Source organism: Schistocerca serialis, chromosome 1 (genome assembly GCF_023864345.2).
Source record: "Schistocerca serialis cubense isolate TAMUIC-IGC-003099 chromosome 1, iqSchSeri2.2, whole genome shotgun sequence".
Taxonomy (NCBI): Eukaryota; Metazoa; Arthropoda; class Insecta; order Orthoptera; family Acrididae; genus Schistocerca; species Schistocerca serialis.
This window is the reverse complement of record NC_064638.1, coordinates 906,558,394-906,580,898: the sequence shown is the minus strand read 5'-3', so window position 1 is coordinate 906,580,898 and position 22,505 is coordinate 906,558,394. Positions and strand designations below refer to the sequence as shown.

Below are 22,505 nucleotides of genomic sequence, written 5' to 3'. Positions count from 1 at the left end.
GTGTTATAGATAAAAAAATTACCTTTAAACTACTTAACTGAATAAAAATATTGATCAGTCATTTGATTAATGATTTGAAAACAAAAAAAATTCAAAGCACCTGATAGGATTCCTTTTGTATGTCAGGAATGCATTTTGACCACTGCACTACACTGCCAGTCCATATAATATCTGTAAGCCTATAGACCTCCACGCAAAATTTTTTCATCACTTACTGGCAAATGAGGGCCGATCTGGGTGAATGACCCAGGGTGTGATACCTGGCACCTTAACCTACACTGCTGTACACATGGTTTCAAAAAGTCGATTCCACCTCTGTAGAACTCTTTTCGTTAGCTGAAAACACAAATATGATAGATTACAACATTGGAAAGTGCTGGATGCAATAATACGTAGAATGAAGGAAAGGTCACCAACTTAGCTGACTGATGTGTCACTCATACAAACGCTCAACAGAATGCAGTATTTACACTAACTTTCAAGCTCTTGCTTTTTCTGTAGCAAAAGTCCATACAGCCACCTAACACTCAAATGCTCAAACCACCAGCCACAGTGAGATTGATTGTTTATCAGTAATTGCATTAAGCTGGGTAGATGGAGGTAGGGAGGGGGGTAGGAAAGGATGCACGAGGTAAGGAGAGGTAATGGGATGGTGGAATAGTATGAAACAAGTCTCTTTAGACAGCTGAATCAGTGGCTACACAACAAAATGAAAGAATTTCAGAGGGTAGAGCATGTATGATGTAGAGAGAGAGAGAGAGAGAGAGAGAGAGAGAGAGAGAGAGAGAGGCAATACACAGTCTGGATGGGGAAGTGGGGAAGGAGTCGTGATGACAAGAGAGAAGGCAAAAGCTAAGGTGAGGAAATGGGAAACAGGTTAGCAGAGGTTTAGTCTAGGAGGACTGTGAGAGAGCATGATATGCTGGAGAGATAAGTCACCCCTGCATAGTTCAGAGAAACTAGTGATAGAAGGTAAAATCCAAGTGGATCACATAATGAGAGCTGTTTAAGTCATTAATTTGGTGGTGGCCATTCGAGAAAGTTGTGGACAAGACAAGTAAACAACAGTGACTTGTACAGCATGTGTTACCAGTTTTGATTATGGCAGTGGGCCATGCAAAAACAGAGTGTTGCATAGTGAGCAGCTGAAATATTCATGTTGAGAATTACTAAGAGAGAGAAATGGACTGGCGAAAGGACTCGGGTGGAACACACACAGTTTAAATATAATGAAATGAGTGGCTGATGGTCCAAGGAAGTTCTTTTCAGGATTCCTAGAGATAACAAAAGAGATGAACTAGTGGAAGACTGTTAGATAACAGTGGAAAAGCTGCATGCATATAGCTTCAGACCGAAATGCTTGGAAAAATCGAGGGAAGGCCTTTATCCAGCAAAGGCTGTTAAATGGATGATGTTCTTAGTAAGTGTAGGTTGTCAGTTTGATCCTTTAGTGCCCTCATTGGCAAATACATCAGGAATGTGCACTGTAGCCCTCAGCAATAACTTGCCTGAAGATTTCAGATACAGATTCTGTGTTCATAAATTGTTACAAGCCTATGAGCGACATAGGGGTGAACAGTTGACCATGTGTCCAGCATTGTACTTGTGCTGACCTGCTATATACTGTTGGCACAGTGAGCCCTGTTGCTTTGTTTGTGGTGGTATTTATGTGCAGCTGCTATGGCAAACGTTTAATGTAAACTGATTTGTGTTTTCAAATTATTGCTGTTTTTGTGATTTTAGCCTGATGTAAGGACTATAGTAATTAAATAGTGAGTGGATGAAAAAATGTTCTCACCTTTATTTGTTCTGAAGAAAAGCATTCAGATGTATAATACTTGGCATCAGGAGCAACTGGAGTAGAATGGCCATAAAAACATAATTGCATCTCTAAGCTATTGTCACTTTAGATGTTACTTTGGTGAAAGAAAGGGAGCAGTATAAAATAGGAAAGGTGATGAAATCTGTAGGTACTGCCAGGAAGAAAAAGTTGTCAATTTTGAACCAAAAGAAAGGTGGAATCCAGGAAGGAGTTGAAAGTAACAATGGCCTAGCAGCCAAGATTAAAACTTTGTAATACCATTAAGTAAGAGCAGCTATACTCGCATGACATGGTTAAAATGGGGAAAAAAGTTGAAAGAATTCCAGAAAGATGAAAAGACAGAAATTTCAAGAAACATTCACATCAAAATGATGTTAGTTGTAGTTTGTTAAGAGTTCATTGTTCACTCACGAAAGAATTCTTTACATGTAGGGGAGGGCATTCAGAGATATGGTAAGTGTCAGTATATAAGCCGTTTGTTAAACATGTGCATTGCATATTTGCTGTTTACCTCCTATCAATAACTTTCTGACCTTTGAGAAACTTTTTCTAGCTGACACCCCCACAAGAAGATGGAAGTAAAAAATTTTATCACCTATAACCTGTTCACTGTTCATGCAGTAAAATTGTCCCACCTGGTGTGATGTTTTAATTTGTTTCTTCCTTACTATTACGTACATTCACAACAGATTTTGCAGACAGTACCTACATATAGCACTGAACATTCCTGCAAAATTATTTTACTGTATGACACATGGTTCAGGAGATATGACATCATAAATACTGAGATGGGTGAAAAACTAGATTTTGATGAAAACAGAGTGCAAATTACCCAGAATACTCTTTCAGTGTTTGATAATGAGATCACTAAGCAATTTCCAATAAACTTTAAACACAGTTTCAAACCTTTCCTAATCTATGTGTAATCAGAAGTTTGAATCTGTTTTGTACAAGGAAGTTCGATTCTTTATCAAATTAGGGGTTTGCTGGTATGCTAATAAAGGAGTTGTTTGTTGAGGATGAAGTTTAGTTCGAAAATCATTTTCAAATAAGTAGAAGATCAATTTTGCTTTTCTTTTGAGCCACATTTCTGGCTCTTTAGAGAAGTCTGATACACATAAATGAGATTCTGTGCCACTTCATGTAAAATTATGTGTAACACTGAGATATGTGGCAACTAGAGATACTTTATCATCACTACAGTACATGTATCAGATTCCTAAGAACACTATTTCTAAATTTTTATGTGTAATACTGGATGCTCTCTACAATATGCTGAGGGTACATCAGAAAGTGAAGTTTTTGTCTCAATAGTTCTGCTTTGTTTTTATTTTTGTAGTTACTTGAAGTTCTGCTGTAAATATAACATTTCCTTTACCGGACTGGTACCCAATTTTTCAACCAAACTTAACAATACTGTACAGAACAGTCATTACTCAGCTTATGTTCCTATAAGAACACTGTTGTATTTACATATGTTTTTAATGAGGGTCAAGAGTAGCTTTAAATCCGTACAGGCACAAATAAATTTATATTTTCACTCCACTGTAATATTTATGCTCAATAGCTAAATAAAAATAATCATTAAACTGAAATAAGAAGTACCTTCACAAAACTGACTGTTCTGCAATAATATTAAACTCAGTAATTCCATACTCTTAATGACACTTTTAGAATTCATTTTGTCATGTTAAACAATGCTGTATTACTTTGTTACAAACAAGTGATTATAGGGAAAAGGTGCATGCTGCAAAGAAACTCCTGTCACATGGCTTAACAACATTATGCCGCTTTACAATTTCTTTACCTAGTTAAAGACTAGCACATTGTTTTCCCACAAAACTAACATCTAAGGTATACAAACAAATAACTGAAGACCTGTGCTGTTGAATGAAACAAATCAGAATGAGAGCAGATCAACCTAGTGACTGTTGCTGCAGCTCATAGGTGTTGTTGGAGGAAGCGACTTCAACCCAGTAAGAAAGTGAATAATTGTTTTCGAAATTCAGTTTCCGTCATCCAGAAGTTGCTTGACATGTAAACATGGTGTATGTCAATTCTCATACATGGAACAGAATGAGATAGAATGCCAAACATTCCGCAATACAACTGTTGTGAGTTTAGTGGCCAGTTGTTTATGTGTTGCCTGTTAGTGTTTATCTTGGGATCTTCGGTTAACATTTTTGATGATTTTTCTGATATTTTTGCTAGTACAAGCTGCTGGCATTATCAAAGTTTTGCCCTCAGTTACTGTTAGAAGACTAGAGTGGAGCTTGCAGTCAGAGATTATATGTATGAGGGCTATCCACAAAGTACATTACGTTTTGGAATTAAAAATAAATAAAGTATTGGAAATTTTTTTATTATATACAGATGAAAGCAACACTTAAATACTACTTTTCTACATAGTTGCCATTTAAATTAAGGCATCGTAGCGATGGACGAGCTTGGAAATTCCTTTGTCGTAAAATTCGGCCGCCTGCACCTTCAACCACGTGGTTACCTCTTTTGGGACAGAAAAGGTGTGATTTTTGTGGATTTCCTGGAAAGAGGCACTACAATAAACTCTCAAAGGTATTGCCAAACTCTGCACAACCTCAGAAGAGCAATACAAAACAAGCACAGAGGAAAGTTGGGCTCAAAGATCTTGCTGATTCACGACAATGCCCGGGCCAACACGGCAAATGCCACTCGTGAAGTTCTCGAATCTTTTAAGTGGGAGTTGTTTCCTCATCCGCCGTACAGTCCCGACCTGTCACTGAGTGACTTCCACTTATTCCCAGCAATGAAGAAGTGGTTGGCTATGCAGCGTTTTGATGACGACGCACAGCTTCAAGAAGAGGTAACCACGTGGTTGAAGGCGCAGGCGGCTGAATTTTGCAACGAAGGAATTTCCAAGCTCGTCCATCGCTACAATAAGTGCCTTAATTTAAATGGCAACTATGTAGAAAAGTAGTATTTAAGTGTGGCTTTCATCTGTATATAATTTAAAAAAAATCCAATACTTTATTTATTTTGAATTCCAAAACGTAATGTACTTTGTGGATAGCCCTCGTATATATCTGTCTTGTCCCCCCCCCCCCCCCCCCCCCATGAACCATGGACCACAATGAAGGGGTATATGTTGAGAGGCCAGACAAACATGTGGTTCCTGAAGAGGGGCAGCAGCCTTTTCAGTAGCTGCAGGGGCAACAGTCTGGATGATTGACTGATCTGGCCTTGTAACGCTAACTAAAATGGCCTTGCTGTGCTGGTACTGAGAACGACTGAAAGCAAGGTAAAACTACAGCTGTAATTTTTCCCGAGGGCATGCAGCTTTACTGTATGGTTAAATGATGATGGCGTCCTCATGGGTAAAATATTCCGGAGGTAAAATAGTCCCCCATTTGGATGTCCGGGCAGGGACTACTCAGGAGGACATTGTTATCAGGAGAAAGAAAAATGGCGTTCGAAGTATCGGAGCAAGGCATGTCAGATTCCTTAATCGGGCAGGTAGGTTAGAAAATTTAAAAGGGGAATGGATAAGTTAAAGTTAGATACAGTGGGAATTAGTGAAGTTCGGTGGCAGGAGGAACAAGACTTCTGGTCAGGTGAATACAGGGTTATAAATACAAAATCAAATAGGCGTAATGCAGGAGTAGGTTTAATAATGAATAGGAAAATAGGAATTCAGGTAAGCTACTACAAACAGCATAGTGAACACACTATTGTGGCCAAGACAGATACGAAGCTCACGCCTACCACAGTACTGTAAGTTTATATGCCAACTAGCTCTGCAGATGACGAAGAGATTGATGAAATGCATGATGAGATAAAAGAAATTATCCAGATAGTGAAGGGAGACGAAAATTTAATGGTCTTGGGTGACTGGAACTCGATAGTAGGAAAAGGAAGAGAAGGAAACGTAGTAGGTGAATATGGAATGGGAATAAGGAATGAAAGAGGAAGCCACCTGGTAGAATTTTGCACAGAGCAGAACTTAATCATAGCTAACACTTGGTTCAAGAATCATAAAAGAAGGTTGTAGACATGGAAGAGCCCTGGAGATACTCGAAGGTTTCAGATAGGTTATATATTAGGAACGAGGTTTTAAATTGTAAGACATTTCCAGGGGCAGATGTGGACTCTGACCACAATCTATTGATTATGAACTGTAGATTAAAACTGAAGAAACTGCAAAAATGTGGGAATTTAAGGATAAACTGAAAGAACCAGATGTTATAGAGAGCTCCAGGGAGAGCATTAGGGAACGATTGGCAAGAATGGGGAAAGAAATACAGCAGAAGAAGACTGGGTAGCTTTGACAGATGAAATAGTAAAGGTAGCAGAGGATCAAGTAAGTAAACAGACAAGGGCTTATAGAAATCCTTGAGTAACAGAAGAGATATTGAATTTAATTGATGGAAGGACAAAGTACAAAAATGCAGTAAATGAAGCAGGCAAAAAGGAATACAAGCATCTCAAAAAATTAGATCAACAGGAAATGCTAAATGGATAACCAGGGATGGCTAGAGGACAAATATAAGGATGTAGAGCCATATCTCACTAGGGGAAAGGTAGACAGTGCCTACAGGAAAGTTAAAGAGACCTTTGGAGAAAAGAGAACCCCTTGCATGAATATCAAGAGCTCAGATGGAAACCCAGTTCTAAGCAAAGAAGGGGAAGCAGGAAGGTGGAAGGAGTCTATAGAAGGTCTATATAAGGGCAATGTTCTTGAGGACAATATTATAGAAATGGAAGAGAATGTAGATGAAGATGAAATGGGAGATATGATATTGCGTGAAGAGTTTGACACAGCACTGAAAGGCCTAAGTCGAAAGAAGGCCCCGGGAGTAGACAACATTCCATTAGAACTACTGATAGCCTTGGGAGAGCCAGCCCTTACAAAACTCTACCATCTGGTGAGCAAGATGTATGAGACAGGCGAAATACCCTCAGACTTCAAGAAGAATATAATAATTCTAATCCCAAGAAAGCAGGTGTTGACAGATGTAAAAATTACTGAACTATCAGTTTAATAAGCCACAGCTGCAAAATACTAACAAGAATTCTTTACAGATGAATGGAAAAACTGTCGAAGCCAACCTCGGGGAAGATCAGTTTGGATTCTGTAGAAATGTTGGAACACATGAGGCAATACTGACCTATGACTTATCTTAGAAAATAGATTAAGGAAAGGTAAACCTACATTTCTAGCATTTGTAGACTTAGAGAAAGCTTTTGACAATGTTGACTGGAATACTCTCTTTCAAATTCTGAAGGTGGCAGGGGTAAAATACAGGGAGCGAAAGGCTATTTACAATTTGTACAAAAACCAGATGGCAGTTATAAGGGCCGAGGTGAAAGTGAAGCAGTGGTTGGGAAGGGAGTGAGACAGGGTTGTAGCCTATCCCCGATGTTATTCAATCTGTATATCGAGCAAGCAGTAAAGGAAACAAATTTGGAGTAGCAATTAAAATCGATGGAGAAGAAATAAAAACTTTGAGGTTTGCCGATGAGATTGTAATTCTGTCAGGTGGCATTCTCTAGCGGTTTCAACAATATTTTTAATTTAGACAGTAGAAACTGTAGGTGGAATCATCTTTACAAAGACTGCTCATGGTGTGTTTTATATGAAGTCCAGTGTTTACAGAAAACTCTATTCTGGTTCTACTTGTAAACAACACATAATTTAAGTGGTACTTTTGTGTATTTTCATCTCTCTCTCTCTTCTCTTCTCTTCTTGTTGGCTTTTCTTCCCGCTTCCTCTTGGCTTCTACTTTAGTACCAATATTTCCTTATTTTCTTGAGGGACATGTGATTATACTTGTATAGCTGCAATGTATTTTGAATTTACTGTAACATCATGCAACATGTTGCAAAGGACACAAAATCATGTAGTAGAGGTCTAATTTTTTCTAGTAATTCATTTTTTATTAAGCTTGTACAGTTGTCTTACAGAATATCAAGAAATTAACATGCACTTATGCAATGGTGTCTGACTTCATTTAAGTGTGGACTCCAACAAATCTTGATACACAAAGCTTTCATCTTGACAGGTGGAGCTCAGGTGGTAGCAAAGACTTACCTGATAAAGTGATTTGCCAACCAATCACAAACAAATCCAAAAGCAAACAACTGAAATGCTGCCATGAATCATGTAACTAAACAGATTCATTTATGTCACAGCCTGGGGAGGTGTAATATCACAGTGACCAATCAATAGAACAACCTTAAGTCACTGTGATGTGACATTCAGATCAAGTTACGATATTTAGTTTTCTGAACAAAGTATTATGTGTGGGTACATCAATCATAATTTGCACATCATGTAACTGCAATTATTGTCAAATATTTTTCTCTTTAACAATGTTCTGGTACGTACTTATGAGCAAATTTTGTTAACATGATCTTCTCATATCAAGTGTCAATCAAACACAACCATCCAGAATTTTAAATTGTCTTCCTCATTTGGAGTAGAAGCTCAAACCTTAAGCCAAATCCTTTTTTGTCTTCCAAATTTTATTTCCGTTGAGCAACGTTTATCCAGTCTCGTTAGCCATTCAAAATAAATCAGTTTTATAGGAGGTTAAACTTTTTCAACTTCCGATCGGTCGCAAAATGGGAACAACAGTGAAAAAAACAATGTTTTACTTGCAATATTTAGCTACACTTTCCAGCTACTTCTCTACATAGTCGCCCCTCCTATTTAGAAATGTGACGTAGTGTTGTATCAACTTTCTACATCTATATCTACGTCAATACTGAGCAAGCCACTTGACGATGTAGGCAGAGGCTGCTTCTCGCACCACTAACCGATATACCCATCCCCGTTTCACTCAGGAATGGCGCTTGGGAAGAACGATTGTCGACAAGCCTCTGTATTGGCTCTAATTTCTAGAACTTTCTCGTCTTGGTCATTTCACGAAATGTACGTGGGAGGAAGTAATACGTTGTCCGAATCTTCCCAGAAAGTACTCTCTCGAAATTTCAATAGCAAACCTCTCCATGACGCACAATGCGCCTCTTGTAGGTCTTCTACAGGAGTTTGTTGAGTATATGTGAAACGCTCTCGCGGCGACTGAACCACCCTGTGCCGAAACGTGCCGCTCTTCGTTAGATTTTCTTTATTTCTTCAATCAGTCCTTTCTAGTGAGGGTCCCAGATTGATGAACAATGGATGAGTTGCATTTCCTTAAGATTCTTCCTACGAACCTCAGCATGGAATCTGCTGTTCCTACTACCTGTTTTAAGTAGTCATTCCACTTAAGGTCGCTCTGGATAGTTACTCCTAGACATTGTACGTTACTGTTTCGAGTAATTTGTCATCGACAGTGTAGATTTACAGCAGTGGGTTTCTTTTCCTATTATGCGCAATGCGTTAAATTTATTTACGTTCAGGGTCAACTGCCAGAGCCTGCACCATTCATCAATATTCTGTAGGTCACTCTGCAAATCGACTGTGTTTTCTGGCGTTGCTACTTTGTTATGGACAACCACACAATCTGAAACAGTCTTAAAGAGCTTGCAACACTTTGTATTAGATCATTTATATACAATGTAAACATTAATAATTGAGTCTGTGATGAATCTTTCTTTGCTTACGCAGCTGCTTCCTAGCACTGCTATTAAATCACAGTGAGTTCTTCCCACCACTTAAGAGCTTTCCTGGAAAATGCTTGTTTAAGGCGTGTTAAACAATCCTTTTGAATTTTTCCATTGTGCTTCACATCTTCGTCCTCAACACTGAGTATTTAATGTTGACTACTGAAATACTCTGCAATTTGAATCCTATTACTCTTGTTAAGCAAAAATACCTTCCTCTATTTCTTAATATTCCTTGTGAAGACTGTGGCCATAATTGCTATCACAGCCTCATGATCACAGGTATCTTCCCCTACGTTAAGTGACTCGATAAGTTCAGATCTGTTTGTTGGTAGGAGGTCTAACAGGTCTAGAACTGCTTGTTTAGCTATCGGCTCAACGTAGTTTTCTGACAAGACATTCAGAATAATGTCACACGAATCCCTGTCTCTAGCTCCAATGTTCATAGCTCTCGCAGCTCATGCCTGGCAAGGTTATGGTACCTCCTATTACAACAGCATGATCAGGAAAATTATTAGCGACATTCTGCAAGTTCTTTCTGAAGCGCTGTATCACTAAAGCTCCTGAACTTTCTAATACCTTCGTGATAGGAGCCAGTCGCCAGTGCTTTCCGCCAAGTCTCTACACTGATCTGCAGCTCATTGTCTGTGCCAAAACCCTATCCTCATAGCCCGCTGTTCATAAAGAAATGAAATCAGAGGGAACCAAGTCCGGTCTATATGGTGGGTGATCAGAGGCTACTCATTAAAACGCTGCAGGAGCGTCATTGCTGCAGCTGCAATGTGCGGCCGAGCACTGTCATGAAGAAGGACGTAGCTGTCATGCGTTGCAGTTACGTTATGTGGGCTTTATGAAATCAGGCGGAATTCCTCAGTATGAAGACATCGAAAGACAGCACACGCATCACACTTGGTAGGTGACTCTATTGTATTAGGCATCTTTACACGCTCACTGTGCTCTCGGAACAGAAAAGTGCAAATGAGGCGACCAACAGTTATACTAGAGAAACTGTGCAACACATCTGCCCAAAGCTAATCGGATTTTATGTATGATTTTTAGTTTTGTGACCGATCTGACTCTGAAAAAAAAAACCGGCCTCGTAAACTACCTTAGTCAAAGTATGTGATATCATCTGTACATCTTATTACACTGGTGTCTATTTATATGTGCTAGCTTAGCGCACACTGCTTCACTCATGTAGATTGTATGGCCTGCACAGATTTTTTTTGTTTTCCCTTAATCGAATTTTTATGTTGTTTTCAAATTGCAAAATCTTCTACACTTTTCATGCAAAATAAAGCCATAGAAGCATGGTCTTTTTCGAACGAATGTACTTCCGACTAAAAAGCGATTCTGATACCTGAAGTCCAAGGTTTTTGTTAATATGGCTTTTGTGTTATTGTGGTGGTTTTTCCACAGAATCTTCAACCACCACCACCACCACCACCCTAACAAATATTTATTTATATCTAACCGAGAAGTAAAATACCAACTTTCATAGTTTTGCCTCTAAAATTTCATTTGACGAAAAATTTTCTTAAAAAAATTTTTAATTTCTGACCGAGAAACCAAGTACGAATTTTTGTAGTTCTAGCTTCAAAATTGCCTTAAGTACGACATATTTTCAAAAAGACTTTCGTCTCCTATTTCACCCTCCTAGGAATGTAATTTCGAACATTCCCTTCTTAAACGATACCTACAATAGAAATACACACTCTCTCCAAATTTCAAGTTTCTCTTTGTAGCAATTTGCCCCCCCCCCCTTTCCCAAAATTCCTTAGGGATAGAATTTCTGTAAACAGTGGAACATAGCTTTAAAAATATTTTCACTGTGAAAGACTTTTATAAAGCACTTCACCCTATTACGGGTTGAGTGTCCAAAAACAGTGAAATGTGTATTTTTTTAATTTCTAACAGAGAAGCGAAATACAGATTTTGATAGATTTATCTTTAAAAATACCTGTATAGTGAAATATCTCCATAAAAACTTTCATCACCTATTTCATGCCCATAAGGCGTCAATTTACATAAACGGTGAAACATATTTTTTATTTCTAACGAAGAAGCTAAATTAAGATTTACAAAGATCTAGCTTTCAAAATGTTTCATAGTGAAATATTTCATAAAACACCCCCTTAAGGGTTGGATTTCCAAAAACAATGAAACATGTATTTTTTTTCTAACTGAGAAGACAAATACCAATTTTCATAGATATAACTTTAAAAATACGTTAGTAATTCTTTAACAGTGATTTATTTTCAGAAAAACTTTCACCCGATATTTTACTTCCATAAAGGTTAAATTCCAAAAACTGTTGAAACACATTTTTATTTATGTCTGACTGAGAAACCATATACCGATTTTCGTAAGTGTAGCTTCAAAATTGCCTTGATAATAGCATAATAACCCATTGCACCCCTTGGGGCGGAATTTGGAAAAATTCCTTCGTAGACGACACCTACAGAATAAGATCAACACCCTCTGCAAATAGCAAGTTTCTGTCGTTAGTGGCTTGGTCTGGCGATGATGAGTCGGTGAGTGAGTGTGTCGGTAAGTCGGGACATTGCCTTATGTATAGAGTATTGTTGTAGGCATGTGTTTATTTGGGACCTCACAATTTCAGAATTATTAATAGAGCCAGCAATTAAGTTTGCGTAAAAGCTATTGTATGATATGTTTGCCTGTTCTTTTCTTATGATAATAATGCCACTTTCTAGCCACCACTGCTTTCCTGGTATGAGAAGTCAATTATTGAATATTTTGATTATTTACAGGATCATGAATTTCATTACTGACAACTGATGCAAAGCTTTTATTAGTCTGCATTTTTCCATGAAATTCAATTAGGATATGTGATCGTTATGGATACTTAATAAGTGTACAAAATTTATGCAACCGCCATGCTGCCAGATATGATTTTTTTTTATATTTGTTACACTTGTAAGCAATTAGGGATCTTCCATTGACAGTTACAAAATAGATCATACAAAACTTGGTACAAAAGGTGCAACGACAAGAAACAAACAAACATTTGTCCATAAGGTACGATATGAGGTAACAGTAATTAAGTAAAACTGCTAAATACAAAGGAACATTGACTATACGTTTTGTCACAAGAAAACTATGATTTCCTTTAGGAAATTAATTACTTTTCTCTTATAATCAAATACCTTAGCGTCTGCTCATGAAGTAATCTTTTCTTGTTTTGGGTTTAGCTACGTGTCTCTTCTTACACGCGCATGGCAGTGTTATCTGAACAATTGCGACGACATTCGCTATTGATTCATAATGTAGTAAAAGACTCAACTTTTAATAACCATCCTATCTACAAACAACTCATTCACGAAGTATCACACTATAGATGGACCTTTTCCGACTGTGACTATGTGAGTGCAAAATTCCAGTAGACAGTCTCAGAGACAAAGTCGTTATGACTCTTGCCCACATTCAATACAGGCTAGACCGTGGACCTCAGTAAATGATGTTTTGCAGCACAAGTTTTGTTTTGCATAGTTTGTCATGTCCGTTAAACCAACTTTTTTATCAGCTAATTTGAAGAAAAAGGCGATCTTTGTATGTTAAACAATGATGCACAAAACAGAATGAGTTTTGTCCAAGAAGAGTTTGAGTAATCGTATAAATTTTTATTTTATTGCTTCTTAAACCGGAAACAAAAGAGAATATACCTTCTCCACTGGAACACCACTAGCTATGGAAGTAGCAGCTGTTAAGGCAATGGACAAGTATTTGGGGAAACGGATTGGTAACAGAAAAACTGAGACTCGAGTATATTGTGATTCTCCAGATATTACGGAGGGGCGAAGTCCTGAACAAAAGTGCTATACAGTGATCAGGTGTGCCTGGTATTTATATCTTGCTAAATCAGCAACAGCTTCGATGACGAGCCCATGTCAGACACATGGAGCTGTTCATAGGAAGGCCTGGCCATTTGCAAGATTTCATATTCGCAACAAAATCATTTTCAAGAGAGGCCTGAAGCAAACTGATATAATCTGTAACAAGTGAACTTATTGTCAACAGAGGTCCCTGTCAGCTGCTGGTGTAAATTGGAGCCCAACATGACCATGAATTCGCTGCAAAGTGTTTGGGTATTTTCAAATGTTCTCTGTCTGAAGTATTCAAGGGACTATCACTGTACAGTGAGAGTCATTCAGTCAGTACTGGAAATCTATAAACTGGGTCACTCTCCTACACCATCATCATCCAGTGACAGTGGATATCTATTATGTACTGTTATTACAACTACTTCAGAACACTAACGGCAACTGCTTAAGTTCTGTAAGTAGATTAATAGAGCCTACTGCCACTGTTCGGCGGACAGAAAAGATGCATCGAAGTGCCCTGTATTTGGTCATAAGCAGCGACAGGAAAATTCCGAGAAAACGATAACGCAAAAAATAACGCGAAATCAGTGGTTTTTGGCTACACAATTCGAAATTGTCGACTTATAGAGACATCGTGAAATTTATAATTTTGCCACATAGAAATGTTATAAATCTGAGAGCGGCAGTTTCCTAATATTCGAAGTGATAGTTATTGATTGTTAAAACTGCTGAATTCCGTTTACACTATTAAACTGAGAGTCCATTTGCCGCATAACGATCTCTGATGTGACGACGAAATTATCACCGAAATTAGTAAAAATAACATGAAATTTAGCAGAAAAACAAAATTTGGTAAAAACAATGTCATATCTGAAACCACCGAATTTGGTGAAACAAACATAAAAAAAAGGGAATTTAGCAAAATAAACAAAATTTGGTGAAAATATAATTCCGGATTTGGCAAGAATATGACACCGAAATTGGCAAAAAAGTAACGTGAAGTTTTGCAGAAAAGTAACAAAGAATTTGGCACAAAAAAACTCCGAAATTGGCATAAAAGTAACATCGAATTTGACATAAAAATTAATCCGAAATTAGCAAAAAATGAAAAGAGTTTCGCTAAAAACGTCGAATGTGGCAGAAAAGAACACAGAATTTGGTAAAAAGGATAATAAAAATCGCCAAATTTGGCAAAAAATAACACCGAATTTGGCAAGAAATAACACTGGATTTGACCAAAAAATAGCACACAATGTGGCCTAAAAATAGCTCCGTATTCGGCAATATAAACAACACCGAATTTGGCAAAAATATAACCCCGAATTTAGCAAGAATAGCACCGAATTCGGCCAAAAAATAGCACCGAATTTGGCCAAAAATCTAATTTGCAAAATAAACAACTAAACTAGCAAAATAAACAAAACCAAATTTGGCAAAAATATAACAGCGAATTTAGTAAGAAATAACACCGAATTTGGCCAAAGCATTGCACCGAATGTGGACAAAAATAACTACGAATTTGGCGAAAAAACAACAAATTTAGCAAAATATAGAAAACAGAATTTGGCAAAAATACGACACCTAATATGTCTTAAATGTTACACAGAATTTTGAAAAAAAGCAACATCTAATTTCGCAAAAACGTAGCAACGAATTTGGCACAAAGTAACATCGAATTTGGCATAGAAGTAACATCGAACTTGGCAAAAGATAGCACCGAGTTTGGCTAAAATAATATCAAATTAGACAAAAAGTATAACTGAATGTGACAAAAATGACGCTGAATTTTGCCACAAAATAAAACTATTTTTTCTTATCTCTAGTCACAAGAGATTGTGGCTTACTTGTATCAACATTTTAATAACAACATGGAAGTTTGTTGGCATGGCAACTTACAGAATGACAACGATTGTCAGCAAATAAAAGCAATGCCGAAGGCAGCCCTCAATCTCTTCAGCTATAATTAAGTCGGTCTAAGTTGATTTCTGACAGTTGCAATGAGCTGGGCGCGGAGCTTCGCGCGCCTATCTCAACCGACAACGTAACGCGATTTTGTAAACATCTCTATAGCAACGACTCAGCGTCGCCAAAGCCGTATAGATGACTATTGTTTTCGCTTACAGCCGTTGGCTACAGAGCCGCGAGCTGTCAGGGACCTTCTTATGCCCTCTTGCCTGCAGTCACTGTATTGGCAATGCAAGAAGCGATTCATCGGGTTGCTGCTCTCGCGTTGTTGCCATTAGGCTTGCTTCCAAGTCGACAGTTAGTTTCTGGAATTTATCGTCCAACGATTCAAGCCGCTTCAATATTTCAGCAAGGATACGCTGCTTATCACTGGGCTCTGCAGACGACGCTGTTCGGTTTTTCACGATGTTTATCGCATTCTGCACAATGCGTGGCTTAAGTTTATGAGACAAGTCATGAGTTCCTGAAACGCGGATCCCTCCTACCCTGTTCGGCCATACTTCTATGTAGGCATCATTTGCAGGCACTCTGTGAAAAACCCAAAGCGTTTCAAGATGTTCAGCAAGTCTACTATAGCCCCAGTGTTTAAGGAGACCGTGCGCGTTCATGGCCATCCCTTCTGTCTCCCACAAAAATTTCACTTGAATGACTAGTTTCAAAGTGTCTGCCATACTTCTTATTCGTTGCTCATCCGATATGGCGAGTGCGGTGAGTAAATTTAGTAGCACCACAGGCAGTAAGAACAGAAAGAGAAGGAACACTATAGCGCCTGTCCAAAAATTCGATCTAAAGGGCAAATCACCAGCATCGTATTCGCCGGTCATCATAATGACCGTTTTGAATAACGCTCTCGTTGGGCTTTCAAAGAAGTTGTTTTCGGCACACTCGCTCGAGTTTTTGTGAGCCGGTTGGTTGACTACACGTTCCGAAATATTTTCTGGAAACTGGATTGAGGAATTCCTATTCGAAATGGGGACGTGAGAAAAGATAATGTAAAAGCTAAAGGCGAATGCGAAGAGTACGAAGATGTACGATCCGAGAAGGCGTAAATAATTTGCGGAGACCGTTTTGAACATTTCAAAATTCTTGGAAAACAAATGGTGGCGACCTGTTAGCACGAAGAGGTGTAACCAGGAAGAGAGAACGGAGCCGGTGAGCGCAGCATCGGACCACGAGCCAAGTGAGCCAAATAGAACGAGTCCTGTGAAAATAATGACCAGAAAGGCAACAGCGTTCTCTAGGTTCTTGTAGCACGGCAGTGGGCTGAGAAGATATTGGAGCAGTACTCTGACTGACATAATTACTGCCAATATAATTACAACCACACGCAGAGAAAATTCGGTTACGGTTTCATCGTCACTGTCTCTGTTACTGATATGTACACCAATGAAGGTGTTGATCAAGATGGCAAATATCATAGAGAGGAAGAGATTAAGATGCAGAAGCCACCTTGCACGATCATATTTCAGTTTCAAAAAGCTTGAAATAACAGGATGGTGCAGTAATCTTGTATGCTGTTTCGAATTGATCAGACAGTTTAGGAAGTACATTTCTGAATATTCGGATTGTAGACCTGGTGCCGTTTGCACGCCACGTCGTGCTTTGCCAATTTTACAGGGCCTTCGAAATATCGAACTGAGGTTTGCGGTAGGGGGAGAACACTGCCTGTGACGTACCAAAAGGCGGTAATTGAAAACTACAACGTAATTCCTGTGAGAAGGTAAGCGATTTCCTTTAGTGTAGAGATTTTTATCCAGTATAGCTTCTAGCTGCTCTGCTGAAAACGGATACTTTCCCGTTTTGTTTCTCGCGCATACATCGGCACCGTGCCTCAACAGGATCAGAACGATTTCCAGATCTCCATTCTCGGCAGCAAAATGAAGTGCAGTGTTGTTCTTAGAATCGAATGCATTGACATTGCTGCTTCCTATGCCGTCTGCCTCTAATAAAAGTCGGACCATCTTACAATCATTTTGTACGCAGGCAAGCATAAGTGGCGTTCTTCCGTTTGCGTCGTAACTCATACTGAGATTAACTTTTTTCAGCAGTGCTTCGGTAACTTCGTAAAGTCCTTTCTCTGCCGCATACTGCAGTAATGTGTATCCGCAATAGTCTGTACAAGCGAGGTGCCAAGCGTTATTCTGCTCCAGCTCGTCGATCAGTTCTGAAAATTTATTGTTAATGATCATCTCGAAGAGGTTACGCACGTCGTCAGAGTAGTGCGTCTGTCGCCACTCGGGACGTGCACTGTTGGCGTGTTTCTGTATGAGGTTTTCGGCTGCTGCGCACCCAGAGACGTCTACGGCTGTTTCGCCCTGTGAGTTGTGCAGCCACGGGGCGACATCTTTGGCGGCCAGAAGTATTCGCAGGCAGTCCAACTTGTCTCCCGACGTAGCGCATCGAGCTGCCAAGTGCAGTGCGGTGTTTCCGTCTCGATCTCTCATGTTTATTAACGTCTTTTCTTCTGTCCTAGATTTAAACTTACCCGCTCTTTTCCCCACCGGAAAGCTCTGCGGAGGGTGGGAGAGCAGAAGCTCTGCTATCGCAGAGTTGCCTGTTGCAGCAACCACGTGGAGCGCCGTCCTGCAAAAATGGACACAGAAGAGTCAGACGTCTGAAGAATACAAAGTGGCAGGTACATCGTCTTCACATAGACTGACGACAAAAAGTAGCAAGACCAAGAAGGAGCTGTGCGACATAAATGAAAGTTGGTAGTCGTGTTTCAAAGTATGAAAGATGATGTCTCTTAAAATTCTGCGCCACTCTCATAAGAGTCACGCTAGTAGTGCGACTGTGAGAATTCAAATCAGGTTTGATTTAAATACACGCTGTATCGGCCGTGAACGTTAGTTACCTCTGAGACTGCACGTGGTGAGTTGATGTTAATCAATAATGCCTTTAAGGCGACAAGAACGCCATTATAAAAACCTCACTGAGTTTGAATGAGGTAGTGTAACAGGGCTATGAGCCGGCCATAGTGGCCGAGCGGTTCTAGGCGCTACAGTCTGGAACCGCGCGACCGCTACGGTCGCAGGTTCGAATCCTGCCTCGGGCATGGATGTGTGTGATGTCCTTAGGTTAGTTAGGTTTAAGTAGTTCTAAGTTCTAGGGGACTGATGACCTCAGAAGTTAAGTCCCATAGTGCTCAGAGCCATTTTTTGAACAGGGCTATGAGAAGCTGGATGTTCCTTCTGTGATATTTCAGAAAGACTTGGCAGGAATATAGTCACTGTACGCGGTTGCTGGCAGTGGTGCCCAGGAGAACGTATGGCCGCAAAAAGACCGGGCTTTGGACAGCCACGTGACACTACCGTGAGGGAAGACCATCGTATGGGTCTGGCGCTTCACACTGCAACTGCTGCAGCGATATCAGCGGCAGTTGGCACCACAGTGACACAATGAACTATTACAAATCGGTTCATTCAAGGACAGCTTCGAACTAGACGCCCTGTGCATACCACTAACCCGAAACACCATTTGTTTTGTCAGTGGTGTCAGGTGAGAGCTCACTGGAAGGTGGGGTGGAGGTCTGTTTCGTTTTCTGATGAAAGCTGGTTCTGCTTCGGTGCCATTGATGTCGGTTAGAAGGAGGCCAGTTGAGAACCTGCACCCAACCTGTCTGCTGCTAGACAAACTGGACCTAGACCTGGGATTATGGTCTGGGGTGCGTTTTCGAATAACAGCTGGAGCACACGCATGGTTATCCCATACACCCTGATTTCAAATTTGTCCATCAGTCAGGTGATTCGACCTCTTGTGCTGCCATTCATGCATAGCGCTGCAAGAGTGTTTTCCAACAGGATAACGCTTGCCCTCATACCGCTGTTGTATCCCAACGTGCGATTCACAGTGTCCACATTTTGTCTTGGTCTCCTTGATCACCAGATCTGTGTCCAACGGAGCACACATGAGACGTCGTTGGACGGCAACTCCAGCATCATCCACGAGCAGTATTAACCGTCCCTGTCTTGATCAACCATGTGCAACAGGCTTGGAACTCCATCCTGTAAACTGACATCCAGCACCTGTGCAATACAAGCACGCTCTTTTACCTGCTTCCATTCAACATTCTGGCGGTTACACCGGTTATTAATGTACCAGCGATTCATATTTGCAATAGGTTATCTCGCGCTTAATTAACCCTTGATCTTGCAATGTTAACCACTTAAATATGTTGCCTAGACGGATGTATTCCCAAAATTTCATTACTCTATGCTATTTTTCCTAACATTTTGAGAACCAATGTTTTCCACTTGGAACCACATTTAGATACATGATGAATCACTTAAAACTTGCACCGCAGGTATTGTGCAAATGGTAAGTGTTGTTGAGGTGCTGTTTTTACAGAATGGTGTGTTAGTCAAGGGCTTTTATTGCTAGCCAGTAGAGAGATTCTCATAATTCTTGGAAAGTTTACTTTTTGTGTAAACATACATTTCTTAAATGGAACAATGCCTATTGACATTAACAAACTAAAAGTAGGTTCAATTATGATGTCAGTGATGTCTGTCGCAGGATTCTAGTGCGAGTCGTTTACGAGATAAAGTATTTTGAAAAGTTCCCAAACCGACACTTGTACAATACTTGTGGTACCACACACCAAAGAACAACAGAAGTGCATACACTAGTTATGTGGATTCCGACCAGTAACGAGACAACTGAACATCACAGGTTGTGTTCAAAATGATCAAAGGCAGCTGTAATACACGCTTGCAGCCTGGTATGGAAGGACTGCCGTACACGTACTACCATTTCAGTGGACATGCCCGAGCACGCTGCAGTAATATGTCGTTGCATATCATCGGGTGTTGTTGCTATGTCCTTGTAGGCATCGCCTTTCAGCTTTCCCCACAGAAAAAAGTCTGCCAAGGTCAAGTCCAGGGAATGGGCCGACCAGAATATAGGTCCACTGCGTCCAACCTAAAGATTTGGGGACAATTCAATTCCTGAAGACATGCTGTAATACTTTGGGCACTATGAGCTGGAGAGCCATCATGTTGGTACCCGAGGTTCCTGATAATCTGCAGAGGAACGTCTTCTAGCGTCCGTGGATGATGGTCTATTAGGAGGCTGCGATACTTGTGCACATTTAGTGTTCTATCAAAAAGGGGCCTATGAGCTGACGGTTCACTATCCAACACTACACGGTCACACTCCATGGACGCTGACGTTCCACGTGACGAGGCCATTGGGGATTGTCATCAGACCAATAGTGTATGTTTCGCCAGTTTACCTGGCTATGATTGGTAAATGTGGCTTCATCAAACAAATGATTCAAATGGCTCTAAGCACTAAGGGACTTAACATCTGAGGTCATCAGTCCCCTAGATTTAGAACTACTTAAACCTAACTAACCTAAGGACATCACACACATCCATGCCCGAGGCAGGATTCGAACTTGCCACCGTAGCAGCAGCGCTGTTCCGGACTGAAGCACCTACAACTGCTCGGCCACAGCGGCCGGCTTGTGGCTTCATCACTAAACAAGATACATGATACATCTGGCATATCCTGTCTTAATGCCCACGTACGGAAGTTAACACGATTCTCCTAATCGTTTCCACGCAGCTCTTGATGGAGAGAGATGTAATAGGGACGGAGCCTGTGTTGATGCGCAGGACACATGCCTGACTCATGCCGCTCCCTCATGTGGTTGCGCGGGTGCTAACGTGCGCATCAACTGCAACAGCAGCAAAAACACCAATGTCCGCTCTCCTGCCGTCATTTGTTTCCTTCTGTTACGTTGTCTAGATGTTAAACTGTCACTTTTACGTAACAGGTTGAAGAGGTTGATAAATAATTGCTGGGATGGTTGACGTCTTTTGGGGTATCTTGCCGCATACACCGTGCAAGAAGGAACTGCATTCTTCCTACTCTCTGCATACACCGTGAGCACGTCTGCTTTTTCTGCATTGGTAAATCCCATCATCCGCTCACGACCTACTGCTGGACTGCCGCACAATAACTGATTAGCAAGTCACGATGCCCTCAAGAAACACTGACGCACACCGTAAGCAAACATGACAATATCATACCTAGCAACTACGCAGGTTGAATGACACAAACAAGTGTCCGTGTTGAGAGTTTTCAAAATATGATATCCCGTACATGAATCTCACTAGAATTCTGGAACAAACATCATTGCCATTCTAATATACCCTATTTTTAATTTGTTAATGTGAATAGGTACTGTTCCATCTAAAAAAGTGGATGTTTCCAAAAAAAATATGCTTTCTAAGTATTATTACAGCACAGTAGGTGCCCCTGTCTTCCAATCCATTCTGTGAAAAACGCATATGAATAGCACTTTCCATTTCCGCAATTTTTGCGGTACACGTTTTAGGTGCCTTTCGCATGAAACCACCGATGCTATTGCAAGACAAAGACATCAAGTGGTATAATAAGGTGCATCTAGAATGTAGTGGATTGTAGCTGTCACAGCGTTCAAATAAACAGTCGTCATGGAGACTGTGCTATACATAATTGTAGGAGTTGTGAAATGTGTTTTTTTTCCATAGTGATCATACTGATGACGTAACTGACGCCGGCCGCGGTGGCCATGCGGTTCTAGGCACTCAGTCCGGAACCGCGCGACTGCTACGGTCGCAGGTTCGAATCCTGCCTCGGGTATGGATGTCCTTAGGTTAGTTAGGTTTAAGTAGTTCTAAGTTCTAGGGGACTGATGACCACAGATGTTAAGTCCCATAGCGCTCAGAACCATTTGAACCATTTTTGAACGTAACTGACAATGAAAGTTAGTAAATCTAAAGTTATTGTAACGTAAATTTGAGTTTGTACCACAGCTATTATGACTGTTTCGAAATGAAAGCACTGGAGCAGTTTGTGCTTTTGATACAAGTTTTTTAAATTTTGGGCCCATTATGCTTATTAGTTAGAACTATAATTTATTTTATATATTATGAGTTCGGCAAGTTTCGAGATATGGGACTGTGTCTAGGAAAGTTAGCGAACTCCTTTCAAATACACTCTAAGGGGGGAAAAACGTAGCAACACGAAAGAATTATCCGAATGGGGCAGAAATCGATAGATGTGATGTGTATGTACAGACAAACAAATGATAACAGTTTCGTAGAGCTTGGGTGATTTATCCAAGAGAAAGAGCTTTCACAAACTGAGGAAGTCAATAACGGATTGGTCCACTTCTGGTTCTTATGCAATCATCCGTTTGACACTGATTGATAGAATTGTTGGATGTCCTCCTGAGGGGTGTCGTGCCAAACTCTGTCCGACTGGCGCGTTAGATCGTCAAAATTCCGAGCTGCTTGGAG

General features: G+C 40.2%; 1 protein-coding gene across 1 annotated transcript in view; it reads right to left on the bottom strand.

The window, feature by feature from the left end:
• Positions 1 to 262: 262 nt before the first annotated feature.
• LOC126445231 (uncharacterized) overlaps positions 263 to 22,505 on the bottom strand; it is a 167,677-nt gene continuing 145,434 nt past the window's right edge. The window contains exons 8-9 of the mRNA XM_050090971.1: positions 17,702 to 17,799; positions 263 to 336 (exon numbers count right to left, since the gene is read on the bottom strand). Of these exons, the coding sequence (XP_049946928.1) occupies positions 296 to 336; positions 17,702 to 17,799 (139 nt within the window). The 3' untranslated portion in view covers positions 263 to 295. The remainder of the gene's footprint in view (positions 337 to 17,701; positions 17,800 to 22,505) is intronic.